Below are 12820 nucleotides of genomic sequence, written 5' to 3'. Positions count from 1 at the left end.
CGTCAAGAAATGAGATGGGCCAACAGGATTGATCTATTTTCAAATATAAATACCATAGTTTGTAGGCTCGATAACTTTCACACAAACCAATATACACTTACTGGGATTTTTTTTACCAAAGACGTGTAGCAGAATTCATTTAGGCCTAAATTTATGGAGAAATGTGATTTTATTGGACATGTTTTGTAACAGAAAGTAGAAAATATATTTTTCCAAATTTTCAGTCTTTTCCTTTTTATAGAAAGGACAAAAAAAAAAAAAAGTTGTGATCAAATTCCACCAAAAGAAAGCGCCATTTGTGTATAATAAAAAAAAAAAAAAAAAAAAAAATGGTATAAAATGTTACTTGCATACAGTGTTGCAAGACTGAGCAATTACCAGTTAAAGTGGTCGTAAACCCTGTTAAGGCTTACTTGTAGGTACTGTAAATATCTCCTAAACCTGCACGGTTTAGGAGATATTTACCATATACACTTGCACCGTCAGAGTATGCACACTGAAGAAACAGCTTGATCGTGCTCTTTCCAAAGGGCCAGTGCCCTGACATGTCGCTGGTCACAGCAGTGACCGAGGACCACTGCAACAGCTTCGATCTAAGGTATGCGATGCATACTAGCTCATTATGCCTTGGTCTAGCAGTTTTTTTTTATATATAAAAATGGGGTTACAACCACTTTAAAGAGCAGTGCTGATTAGCAAAAAAATGGCCTGGTCATAAAAGGGGTAAAAGCTTCCAGGGAGTCATTGGGATAATTTCCCTTTATTTTCTGTGCTATAGCCACTATAAGTAAGAGGAAATCCCTCCAAAGTGAAAGTAATCCATGGTTGTTACCAGCACCACCAGAAATAGTGTCCACATTGGGCGATTCCTCTCTATTCTGGTTCTGAGGACCACCCAAAATTTGGGATTTTCTTTTACTTTAACTGATAACAGCGAACAGGACAAATAGACTGTGAACCTCTAATGACAGACAACAATAAAAACTGACAGGTGTTCTAATCCACCTCCACGCTATCGAATAGTAAAAAAAATAATTATCATATGACGTCCGCAGGAGGACTCTGCCATCCTGGGCGGGCGTCACACGGCATCCTGGGCTTGCCGGCCATCTGGGGGGGGGGGGGGGGGGCACGAGCCCCCGCTGCCTCACTCGGGAGCCGATGCGTGTGCCCAGCGCCTGTGATGTCCACCGGGCACCCACGATTGCCCGTTAACAGAGCAGGACCGTGGATCTGTGTGCGTAAACACAGATCCACGTCCTGTCAGGAGAGAGGAGACTGATCAGGTGTTCCCAGTACAGAGGAACACCAATCAGTCTCACCCCCCCCTACAGTTAGAATCACTCCTTAGATAACACAATAAGTCCCTAGACTGCCCCCTAGTGTTAACCCCTTCCCTGCCAGTGACATTTATACAGTAATGAATGCATTTGTATAGCACTGATCGCTGTATAAATGAGAATGGTCCCAAAAGTGTCCGATATGTCCGCTGCAATGTCACAGTCATGATATAAAAAAAATAATTATATATACACACACACACACACACACAGGCCTAAACTGAGGAAACAATTTGTCTTTAAAAAAAATAATAATAATAATTGGGATAAGATAAAGAGTAAAAAAATTGTGTTTTTTTCAAACTTGTCGCTCTTCTTTTGTTTATATGCAGAAAATAAAAACCACAGAGATGATCAAATACCACCAAAGTAAAGCTCTATTTGTGGGGGGAAAAAAAAATTATATAAATTTCATATGGATACAGTGTAGCATGACCACGCAATTGTCATTTAAATTGCGACACATAGGAAGCAGCTTTCTATGGTGGTGCACTGAGAAGAAGAGGAAATTGAGGACCGCTCTGTGCAATAAATTGGAGAGATGTAATACACAGAGCAGGTCAATATAACACGTTTGTTATTTTAGGGAAAAAAATAAATAAAAAAAATGAAGCTTTACAAACACTTTAAAATCTATTTTTGCTGTCTGTGTTCTTGGAAGGAGGAAATCTCTATAAAAAAGTGAATGGAATTCCCCTCTTAGACAACGGTCACCATAACAGGTCTCCTCACTGGAAGATTCCACAACTCATCAGGAGAAATAGTGTAAATCTACATCAGGGGTGGGCAATTGAAAAAAATGGGACTGTTGTGGAGGGCTGAACTTAATTCTGCTCGATATTCATTTTGAACCTGAGGTCTGTAAGTACATAAATATATACAAAACAAACAACTGCCATTAGATATAATAGGTCTCTTTTAAACAGGCAGCAGACTGGGCTATTCACATGGAGCGGCCACTGCATCTTTAACTTGAGGTGCAGAATTTGACATCTTAATCTCAGTATAAATACAGCTGCTCTTTGAATCCCTCAGAGGTTTGTTAGAGAACCTTAGTGAACAAACAGCATCATGAAGGCCAAGGAACACACCAGACAGATGAGGGATAAAAGTTGTGGTGAAATTTAAAGCAGGATTAGGTCATGAAAAAAAAAATATATAATAATATCCCAAGCTTTGAACATCTCATGGAGCACTGTTCAATCCATTTTCTGAAACTGGAAAGTATGGCACAACTGCAAACCTACCAAGACATGGCCGTCCACCTATACTGACAGGCCGGGCAAGGAGAGCATCAGAGAAGCAGCCAAGAAGCCCATGGTAACTCTGGAGCAGCTGCAGAGATCCACGGTTCAGGTGGGAGAATCTGTCCACATAAACTGGGGTGGAGGTTCACCTTCCAGAAGGACAACGACCCTAAACATACAGCCAGAGCTACAATGGAATGGTTTAGATCAAAAGCCTATTCATATGTTAGAATGGCCCAGTCAAAGCCCAGACCGAAATCCAATTGAGAATCGGTAGCAAGACTTGAAAATTGCTGTTCACAGACGTTCTCCATCCAATTTGGCAGACCTTGAACTATTTTGCAAAGAAGAATGGGCAAAAATGTCACTCCAGATTTGCAGCTGTAATTGCAGAGAAAGGTGGTTCTACAAAGTATTGATTCAGGGGGGCTGAATACAAGATGTATGTCACACTGTTCAGATATTTGTAAAAGCAAAAAAAAAAAAAAAACACACACTACTTGATTGTAACGTGTGTGTGTGTATATATACATATATACACACACACACACACATATACATATATATATATATATATATACATACATATATATATATATATATATATATATATATATATATATATATATATATATATATATATATATATATATATATATATATATATATATATATACACACACACATATACATATACATACACTGTACATATATAAATTAGACATTATATGGCATTATACTGCATATAGTTACATAACTGAATCGAACATAGTATCAATCCAGGAAATAACACTAACACAACTAATGTAATATTTGTTTTCAAACTATTTAAGTGAAAGTTATACTAACTATGTGCCACAATACAAGTCTGATGAAGATTATGGGTGTAATGCACAGCATGTCTGCTGGGTTCTCCAAGGCCAAGAGGAGATGGCAGTATGATTGCTTCCAGTCTGTATGCACATAGGTGGTTCAATACCAAGCACAGAAATATGAAGTTTGAATACAGCAGATAGGGGAGTGCATATCTTCTTAATTTATTTTATGGGATCTCCAGAGGGGATATGGGGTGGCTGGTCATTTAAGAAGAGATCTTGAGTGTTATCGATCTGGCTTAACCAGGTCAACAGTATATGTGTTCTCAATGTGCTCATTAAATCATGAGCTGTGAGGAGCATGATCATACAGAGTCTGGATTTAAGAGCTTGTTGAATGATTGCATTAGCACAAAAAAGGTGTTTAAATTAAGCCGATTGTGACAACAGTGGGTACATGATGTTTGATGTTCCATTATGCAAGTGTGAGTAATGTGATCATAATATGCTCAGAAGGAAGAGCTTGTAAAATTATTTTTAGGGATATTGGAGCAGTGTCTAGAGAAGCCAAGTAACTGTGGCTCCATTTCATAAAACCACGCTGAAGTGGAATATTACATATGGGAGACAACATGCAAAAGGAGATCCTGCTTAAGGATTTCAACTTTACTATTATGCAATTACCTGTCCAATTCCATATGAACCCAAGCATGAAGACATGATGATGAGGAATGCTCAATATATGTGTGTAATCCCATAGTTGTATCAACAAAGAGACAGACAACGTATCCCCGTGTGTCTGGGCCATACGAATGACAGAAACAAATGGATACAGTCTTGTGGAGAACACATGCATTTGTGGATTGTAGTTATTTTGAGCAGGTACCATTTTCTGCTGGATGATGGTGTGGTGGTCCCCATGGGTGTTTTTTAATAACAGATCTTTCATTCTTTTTAACAATGGATGGTTAGAACACGTTCTGTGATTTTTGCAATAAAAAAAAGATAGTAAAGATTTGCAGTTTGTTTCTGGAAGTACAGGGTTACCCTTATTTTTCTGACTTTTGTATTTATAGTCTAGCATTACACCAGAATTTGTCTTTTTTGATAGGTGTAGCACTAAATGGGGAGGTTTTGTTTTATATTGAGGAATATACAATTCTTACCTAGTGGTAACACGTGCTTTATGATTGGCTGAACCATCCTGGGTATCGATCCAAGAAGCCCCACGTAACACATACATCTTCTGTCCACGTTGCTGTGTAGTAGACCCATTAGGTACTTTGTATTCTGTAGATGTCCATTCCCAGGTGTTTCCCAACAGGTCATACAAACCTGAAAGTAAAATATAATATCATAAAAACAGCTAAATGTTTAATAGTAGCAACAAACGATGGTAAAAGCCGATGCGGTCAACAACTTTTCAGCCCCAAAGAACATATTTCTATGCATAATATCCATTTTGAACTTTGTTGGTAGAAGATTGGGCAATCATAAATAGGTCTGAGTAAAGTTATGTTACACTTGCAATCATGTCAATAGAGGAAAGAATTTAGGGAAATTACTGCGCTAAACCAAAAGTATATCAGATAACACTAACGAGGTCCAAACAAATGTAAAAATACAGTGTAGCGCTAAAAAGTAATGTAACAGTAATGAACTGTAATAATATGTGTATAACATATAAACAAATGTAGTGAATATGCAAGGAATCCAATGTTCACTTGGTGTGAACTTTAAAAAAAAAAAAAAAAAAAAAAAAAAAAAAGTCCACCTAATGCCGCGTACACACGACCAAACTTTCCGGCAGACTAGGTCCGACAGTCTTCCCGACTGACTTGTCTACACACGAACGGACTAAGTCTGTTCGAAAATCCGTTTGTTTTGAACGTGATGACATTAACAGGACTAAATAAGGAAGTTCAATAGCCAGTAGCCAATAGCTTCTCTTGAGTCGTATTTGGTCCGTCGGACCAGCACACAGACAAACGGTTTTCACAATTTTAGTCCGTTGGAATTGAGTCTGTCGGATAGATTTGAAACATGTTCTATTTTTAGGTCCGTCTAATTATTTATTTATTTTTCCGAAAAACAATTGGACTAGCCCACACACGATCGGATTGTCCGACGGACTAAATCTGCCAGGTAGTCTGGTCGTGTGTATGCGGCATTATACATCGTGATGAATCTTCAATGGAATGGGGATAGTGCAAACAAGATGACACTAGCTGCGAAGCTGTAGATATGAAGAAATCCTCTATATCAAAAAGGAGTATGAATGGGTACTCTTACTGGCTATGGTGGACCCGCTTACCAGCGGTAATGGGTCAATCAGGCTTAGGTAGGCTGACTTTCTCAAGGTTAGGGTTGGCAGAAAGAGGTATAATATAAGTAGTAATAATGCGCTATAATCCATTTCCTATTTTAAAGTGCACAAAAGGTATTAAAGTGAATATAGTGCATAAAAAGAGGTATATATTAATAAGTTCTGTATGTATATCATGCCACAAATAAAGTAGAGTGCTATAAATATATCATACCACAAACAAATGGACAATAAAATAAAGTGCTAAGTGCTGTGCATGGAATATGTACACCTCCACAAGCTACAAGCAAAAATAAGAAAAATTATGTGAATTGACAACGATCAGGTTTACATCAGTCCTGGTTATACCATAAATAAAGTGCTGGGTATAGAGTATATACACTTCTAGAAACTCCAAGAAGAAATATATGGATAGGAGTTGAAAATATTCAGGATCACCTCAGTCCCACCGATATACTAAAATAATGCGAATGAAAAAAAAAAAAAAAAAAAAAAAAAAAAAACTTTTCCTCAGATGAAAGCAATATCCACAACACTCTAGATGTTCCTATTCAATCCTCCTATAGATTTTTACTTTTATCATCAATACCTCTGGTTCTCAATCAGGCTCATCATTTGCATATAAAAGCAGAGAGAACAATCATTGCGCAGTGATCATTAAACCGGATCATCAAACACAAGCCAATCCACTCACATGTGAAAAGATTAGTGTCAGGCTTATGAACAGTCAGCTGCTCAGAGCGTTCCCAACACAGCTGTGTTCACGGAGATACCTTAGAGTGATGTCACTGGCCTCCCGATGTGTTGAATCACATGTCACGTGACTTTATCAATTGGCAGGAAGAGGGTCATTCCCAAAGGCAATGGATCCACTCAACAGTGAAGGTCCAACCAAAGTTCTTGAATTCTTATGGCTCTCCCATACGTTATGCAACTTCCACCCAATAGGGGAGCCGTCTGGAGGTCGGGGGTGTGTACAAATGGGCTCAATCGAACCAGGGTAACGATAAGAAAAAATGGAGAGGTTCTGGTGACTTCTAGAATCTTATTACTCTATTCCATCAGGGAGGGAGATGAAGGCAATGTGAGTCATATGATCACCAGACTTCACAGGAGGAAAACTCTAGATCTCCTCTGCTGCCAATGTGGGAACGGCGCACAGAACACACCTTTCCCCATCACATTCTGGTGTAAACCAGCCCTTACATGTGACAAATAAGTATTTGTCTATTAACCCAAAATCTACAGTACTGAAAAAATAAAGAAATATAAAAGAATACTTACCATAAGCATTCTGTGCAGGAAATGCTGTTACTGGAGAAACCCCATGATAACCATCCTCAGCTGAGTCCCGGCTTGGAAACTTACCCTATAATTAGACAGGTTAGAAGCCCAACTCTTAAATCATATAATCTACATATATTCAGTAAAACTGTTTGACTGCAGTAGAAGTTGCTAGGACAACTACAAACTCAATTTTCTGTTCCATATACAGGAATACAATTGCTCCCATCATCATGATCACATCTGTCATGTTATAACTTGAGCCACTCATGGTAACGGACAGTCAGAAATTTGCCTGCCCTCTCATACAAATATTAGAACCAGCTGATGGATTTGGTGCGCTCACATTCAACACTGATGCACAGAGGCTTTCAACTGTTTGTGATAATGAGCATTTCTGACATCTGGAAGAGCTTGTTATTAATTCTTGCTCAAGGCAAGAACAAGACATTATAACCAGATGATAGCATTTAACTGATTCATAAAATGTAGACTGACTGTCAGAATATTTCTGCCCAGTGCCTGCAAAAAAATGTTGCAGGATAACTTACAAGCTCCAGAAGAGCAGAGACCAAATTTGAATTAGAATGGGGGAAAAAAAAAAAAAAACACACTTCGTCTGCCAGGTTTTCCTTTGGTAAATCAGTACAAGTTTCCAGGCTGACCAGGACAGATCAGTTGGGACTGAAAAAGATGTTATCTTTGCATTTATCAGTTCATGCTGTGTAGAAAATGGAAAATTTATATCAAATACTTACCGTAATTTTCCTTTCCTGATGGACTCCATGGCAGCCTACATATGGGTTAACCCCGCCTCTCCTACCTCATAGGACTCCACTCCCATAAATCTTTGCTTCTGGTCAGAGACCACGTTCCGTAACTTAGCCTACTCCAGCAAATGGGAGGGAACTCCTGCTGCCATGGAGTCCATCAGGAAAGGAAAATTACGGTAAGTATTTGATATAAATTTTCCATTTTCCTGACAGACTCCATGGCAGCCTACGTATGGGAAATGACTTGCCATACACACCCGGGTGGGCAATTGCTGGATAAAGAAAAGAAGGTCTAATTGGCACCGTCAACAGATAAAACATTCACACCAAAATTAACTGGAGGATAAGGAAGCCGGCTCTACACAATAGTGTGTCATAAAAGTATTAATTGACGACCAAGAGGCCGCTTTACAGATCACTTCCGGGGAAACGTGACGGGAAGCTGCCCATGATGTAGAAACACTCCTGGTAGAATGAGCAGTAACTGCTTCCGGGGGAGCCAGACCCTTAGCCTTATATGCCCTTTGGATAGCTTGGACAATCCAAGACGCTATAGTTCTTGAAGAAGCACGTAGACCTCTGTTCTTCCCATAAAAGTAGATGAATAAGTGGTCGGAATTCCGGAAAGGAGCTGTGGCATCCAGGTATTGCTTTAAGACTTCTCCGACGTCCAGAGGATGAATATTGGAGTCTTCATCTGCCTGGAAGATTGGAAGGACAATTTCCTGATTTTCGTGAAAAACAGTTGTTACTTTCGGATTTGAACCTAACATAGGAATCAGGACTGCCCGATCTGGGAAAAAGGTGAGAAATGGCTCCTTGCAGCCTAGGGAACTAATCTCAGAGACCCTTTTGGCCGATGTTATGGCCACGAGGAAGCCAGTCTTAAGAGAGAGATCTTTAATAGATGCTTGACCCATATGCATTTCTGAGAAAAAATCCAGGACGAAAGGAAGATCCCATTTTGGAAACCTCGGCTTTCTCTGAGGTCTGAGTCTACTTGCTCCTCTGAAAAACTGCCTAGTGAGAGGATGCTTGGCCCAGGAAACACCTGAAAATGCAGAGATCGCAGAGACCTGGACCCGCAAGGAACTTACAGATAGTGACAAGTCTAGACCCTTCTGAAGAAAACCGATAACATCTCGTATCTTCGGATCTCTACATGAACCGTTGAATGTAGACACGTAGTCCGCAAATTTTGCCCAAATCCTCTGATAAACTTTGTTGGTACCTGGTCTTCTGGCATTTAGTAGAGTAGAGATGGCTGTATCAGGACAGCCTAATGCCTCCAGCCTTTCCCTTTCAAAAACCAAGCCATCAGATGAAGCTGAGATGGGCAAGGGTGATAGATTGTTCCCTGTGACAAGAGGTCCGGCCTGAGAGGGAGCGGAACTGGATCTCGGTAGCTGAGTTGTAATAAGAGAGGGAACCATGGTCTGTTGGGCCAGTATGGAACAACTGCTACTACATCGACTTCTTCCCACCTGAGCCTGGACAGAAACCGGAGAATGACTGGAACCGGGGGAAAGGCATAAGCCTTGTGGAACCTCCACTGGTCCGTCAATGCATCCACTCCGAATGCCTGGGGACAACGACATCTCGTGTAATACTTCTCCAGCTTGAAGTTGCACGGGGAGGCAAACAGGTCCACCTCTGGTAGAACTCCCAGAGACAGAACCCAGTTGAACACCTCGATGTGGAGAGACCACTCGTTGTTGTCCAGAGAAAATCTTGATAGAAAGTCCGCCTGGACATTTTGAATTCCCGGAAGATAGACTGCCGATAGATTCAACAGATTTGACTGGGCCCAAGTCATGATTGGCTTTACTTCCCTCAGTAAGGAAAGACTGCGGGTGCCCCCTTGTCTTTTGATGTAGGAAACAGCCGTTGTATTGTCCATCCTTAGAAGGACTGAGGCTCCTGATGTCAGATGGAGAAAGGCCTGTAAGGCACGGAAGGCGGCCCGAAGTTCCAGCACATTTGAGACTACCTTCTGGGACGGGAAGTCCCACGTGCCCTGGGCTACTTCCGACAGGCATAGAGCACCCCAACCTCTGTTGCTGGCATCCGTTGTCACCGTTATCCAGGAGACCGGGGCTATTGAATGGCAATTCAGAAGATTCTTCTGCTGTAACCACCAAGGAAGACTCTCCCTCATTGAAGGGGTTATCCGAACCAGATGATCTCCGGAGTTCGGATCCCACTGCTGGAGAAAGCCCCTCTGAAAGGGACGCATTCTCCAATGCGCCCACTTCACCATTGGAGCTGTGGCCACCATGGTACCTATTATCATCATACACTGTGAGGCCCTGAGAAGGGGAGATGACATTGCAAGATAAATTCTGTCGCGAATCACCGGAATCTTCTCTAGAGGTAAGGAGATTGTACTCTTTACTGTGTTGAATCGGGCCCCAAGAAACGTTAAGGACTGGGTTGGAATTAGATGACTTTTCTCCTTGTTCAGTAGCCACCCGAACTCCGTGAGGGTAGAAATGACCTGGTCCCGATGTGCCAAAAGATGGTCTCTGTTTTGAGAGAGTAAGAGCAGATCGTCCAAGTAATGGTGCAAATGAATCCCTTTGACCCGGATTAGAGCTACAATGGCCAGTAAGAGCTTGGAAAATACTCGAGGCGATGTTGTAAGCCCGAATGGGAGACATGTAAACTGAAGGTGCATTTGACCCACTGCAAAGCGGAGATACTTCTGAAACTCCCTTGCGATCGGAACATGAAAGTAAGCGTCTTTCAGGTCTATGGAAATAAGCCAATCGCCTGGTTGGATCGTCTGGCGTATTGTTAGCAATGTCTCCATCTTGAACCTTTCTTTCTTTATAAATGTGTTCAGGTGTGTTAGATCGATGACCGGCCTCCAGGAACCACTCTTCTTGAGGACCATGAAAAGGGGGGAGTAAATGCCTTTGAACCTTTCCTCGGTTGGAACCCGAACGGCGGCTCCTTGGGCCAACAGGGAATCTGTATAAGATAGGAGAATTTGTCTCTTTTCTTCTGAGTGTGGCAGAACCGTCGGAACAAATCGGTGTATGGGTGGGCTGCTGAACACCCAGGAATGGCCCGTTGACACTGTTTTGATTGTCCAATAGTCTTTGACTGAGGCTGCCCAGACGTGCTGGAAAAGGAGTAACCGGGCCCCAACCCGCTCCGCCTGGACAGGCTCTAGATCAAAAAGACTTGGAAGGCTCCCGTCCTCCAGATGTGGCTGACTTTGAGGCCTTCTGGCCAGAGGGCTGATTTCTCCTCCAATTTTTTCTAAATTCACGACCAGGCCTGTAGCGACGGGCATCTCTAGCGCGTTCTGGATCCGATCTATATTGAGATCTCCTCTGACCCAGGAGGCGGCGATCCTGGGGTAAGAACCCCGACTTACCACCTGTAGCGCGTGAAATGGCAGAATCCAATTTATTCCCAAAAAGGGAAGATCCCTCAAAGGGAATTCTGCACCATGCCTGTTTGGAGGCAGGATCAGCAACCCAGGGACAAAGCCATAGGGCACGTTTAGCCGTAACAGAGGAGAGCATAACACGTGCTACAAGGCGAATAATATCAAGGGACGCCTCCCCCAGAAAGACCGAAGCAAGTCTCATCTCATGTAATGGTGATCTCCTGACCAATTCTTCGGACATACTGCCCAGGGTTGCACTGACTTCATCCGTCCAGGCCTCCATAGCTTTTGATAACGCTGCCAGAGCTAAGGCTGGTTTACAAGCCATACCTGCTGTTATATAAATACGTTTCAAGTCCGTATCAATCTTTCTTTCCAGGCCATCCCTGAAGGACACAGTATCTTCCAGAGGAAGTGTAACATGTCTCACTAGCCTCATCAAGGCTGCATCAATAAGAGGGGCCGACTCTAAATGTTTCACTTCATCGCTCTTAAATGGGTACATTTTTGAAATTTTCGAAAACAGGGAGTTTTTTCTCTGAACATTACTCCACTCGTCCATAATAATTTCACCAAGTTCACCCAAGAGGGGGAAGTTTGGGCGCTCCTTTTTGAGATGCTTAAAATATTTCCTCTGTTTAGAGGGAGCTTCTACAGGATCTTCCCATCTCAACGTCTCCTTGACCGCCCTGACCAACTGCGGAACTAAGGAAAAGTCAAAACCGGCACCAGGTTCCAAACTTTCAGCTTCACTGTCAGAAGAGCCGAAAACAGAGGGATTATGACGAGACGGACCGGGAACCTCTGAATCCGAGACATCAGTGGCTAGAGCCATACCGGAAGGAGGGATAAACGGATGATCAGAATCTGTTTTATTCAGTGGTTCTTGAACTACTCTCCTGACCAGAGCTTCTACTTGCTGGTCCCCAGCTCCTCTTTCCTTCATGGCTCTTCCATAACATAGCTCGCAGAGGGATTTACCCTCTGGGACCTGAGCATTACATCCCCAGCAGGCTCTTTTCTCTGAGCAGCTGGTATGGCGGTGAGAATGACGACCAGACTCAGACCTAGACCTTTCTTTATGTTGTCTGGATGGTGACCTGGTAAGTCTAGAACTTGACATGGAATGGTGATGATGTGAATCCTTGTGTGCTGATAACTGAGGTTCAGACCTGGAAGGGCTGGAAAGAAAAAACATGCAAAACAAAGTCATCCTAATCCTAACCCAAGCAATACAGGCAGAATGAAAGGAAAAAATTCATTCCTACCTGCGGCATAAGGGTTGGCCACTGGGGGGCGGTGATACGTCCATAGCAGCAGACTCAAACAGCTAGGAAGTAAAAATAAATACAGTGCTTACAGAGTATGAAAAGCAGAGTAGCCCCAGCTGACCATGAGAATGAGGGAGACATACCTTTGAGAAGACAGAGAGCAGACACCGGGATCACAGCAGAGCTTAAAAACATCCCAATCAGAAAGCTGTCTCTGACAGCTATTTGAATCTGCCGCCGAGTGATGACGTCATCACGCCCACCGCGCCGTCGTACGGCGCCCGCGCGCATGCGCGGCCGCCGCCATCTTGCCCCGACCGCACCTGTGCAAACCAAGCCTCGGTTTCAAACGAGACTCGGCAGC

At 42.4% G+C, this 12820-nt stretch overlaps 1 protein-coding gene across 1 annotated transcript in view; it reads right to left on the bottom strand.

The window, feature by feature from the left end:
- SUMF2 (sulfatase modifying factor 2) overlaps positions 1–12820 on the bottom strand; it is a 39248-nt gene that overhangs the window by 3293 nt on the left and 23135 nt on the right. Inside the window, exons 7-8 of the mRNA XM_077482337.1 lie at positions 7013–7097; positions 4569–4737 (exon numbers count right to left, since the gene is read on the bottom strand). Of these exons, the coding sequence (XP_077338463.1) occupies positions 4569–4737; positions 7013–7097 (254 nt within the window). The remainder of the gene's footprint in view (positions 1–4568; positions 4738–7012; positions 7098–12820) is intronic.

This window comes from Lithobates pipiens, unplaced genomic scaffold (assembly GCF_037356315.1).
Source record: "Lithobates pipiens isolate NorthernLeopardFrog02 unplaced genomic scaffold, aLitPip1_a1.2 Scaffold_16, whole genome shotgun sequence".
NCBI lineage: Eukaryota > Metazoa > Chordata > Amphibia > Anura > Ranidae > Lithobates > Lithobates pipiens.
Note: the sequence above shows the minus strand (reverse complement) of the source record. Positions and strands in the feature narration are given on the sequence as shown.